The sequence below is a fragment of the Sinocyclocheilus grahami genome, unplaced genomic scaffold, assembly GCF_001515645.1.
Source record: "Sinocyclocheilus grahami isolate Dianchi unplaced genomic scaffold, SAMN03320097.WGS_v1.1 scaffold21638.1, whole genome shotgun sequence".
In the NCBI taxonomy this organism is placed as follows: Eukaryota; Metazoa; Chordata; class Actinopteri; order Cypriniformes; family Cyprinidae; genus Sinocyclocheilus; species Sinocyclocheilus grahami.
In genome coordinates, this window is record NW_015518486.1 from 2,429 (window position 1) to 3,053 (window position 625).

Genomic DNA, 625 nt, shown 5'->3' on the forward strand with positions numbered 1-625 from the left:
ACAGGAAATTATGCATTGAAAAATAATGTGGTTAAGATTCAAGAAGACTATAGTAATCACGCAGACATTAGACAGTTTTGAGCCAAAATTCATGTTAAGATATTTTATTAATAAAAAAAAAGCATAATGTAAGTGTTTTGTGGATTCAGCTTGGAAAACACAATCAATCAACCCAATAAAAAATGGAATGCAGAGTACTGCACAATGGTGTATAACACAACAATGCAGTGCATTTTCCACTGTATTGATAATATCCTGGAAAAGTACTGCAGTCCTGCCACTGAGATCAATCAACTCCCCATTATATGTTCCCTCTAAGGGTTTACTAAGGCCTCTTTCAAGCCCAGTCTTGCTCCAAGTCCCATAAGAACTGTCCTGGGTTAAGAGAAGAGCCATATATCGGGGACCAGACTGTTACATTGACCCCTCTCCATGCCAAGCTCAATCCTTCTTGGCCCTCTTGGCTTTGGCAATGTTCTCTTGTCGTTTTTGTTTCTTCTTTTGCTCACGGTCCTTGGCCTCGATCATCTTGGCAAGTTTCCATGACAACAGGGCGCTGGCGATAAACAGAGGGGTCAAAGCCAGGATAACCGTGGTGAGAAAGCCATAGGGGTCTTTGGCTGCC

At 41.8% G+C, this 625-nt stretch overlaps 1 protein-coding gene across 1 annotated transcript; it reads right to left on the reverse strand.

The window, feature by feature from the left end:
- Window positions 1–96: 96 nt before the first annotated feature.
- LOC107579914 (small integral membrane protein 15) lies at window positions 97–622 on the reverse strand (the record flags this gene model as incomplete). Its single annotated transcript, XM_016265695.1, has 1 exon — window positions 97–622. A coding segment is annotated over one exon (181 nt), but the record flags the coding sequence as incomplete, so codon positions are not given.
- Window positions 623–625: the final 3 nt, after the last annotated feature.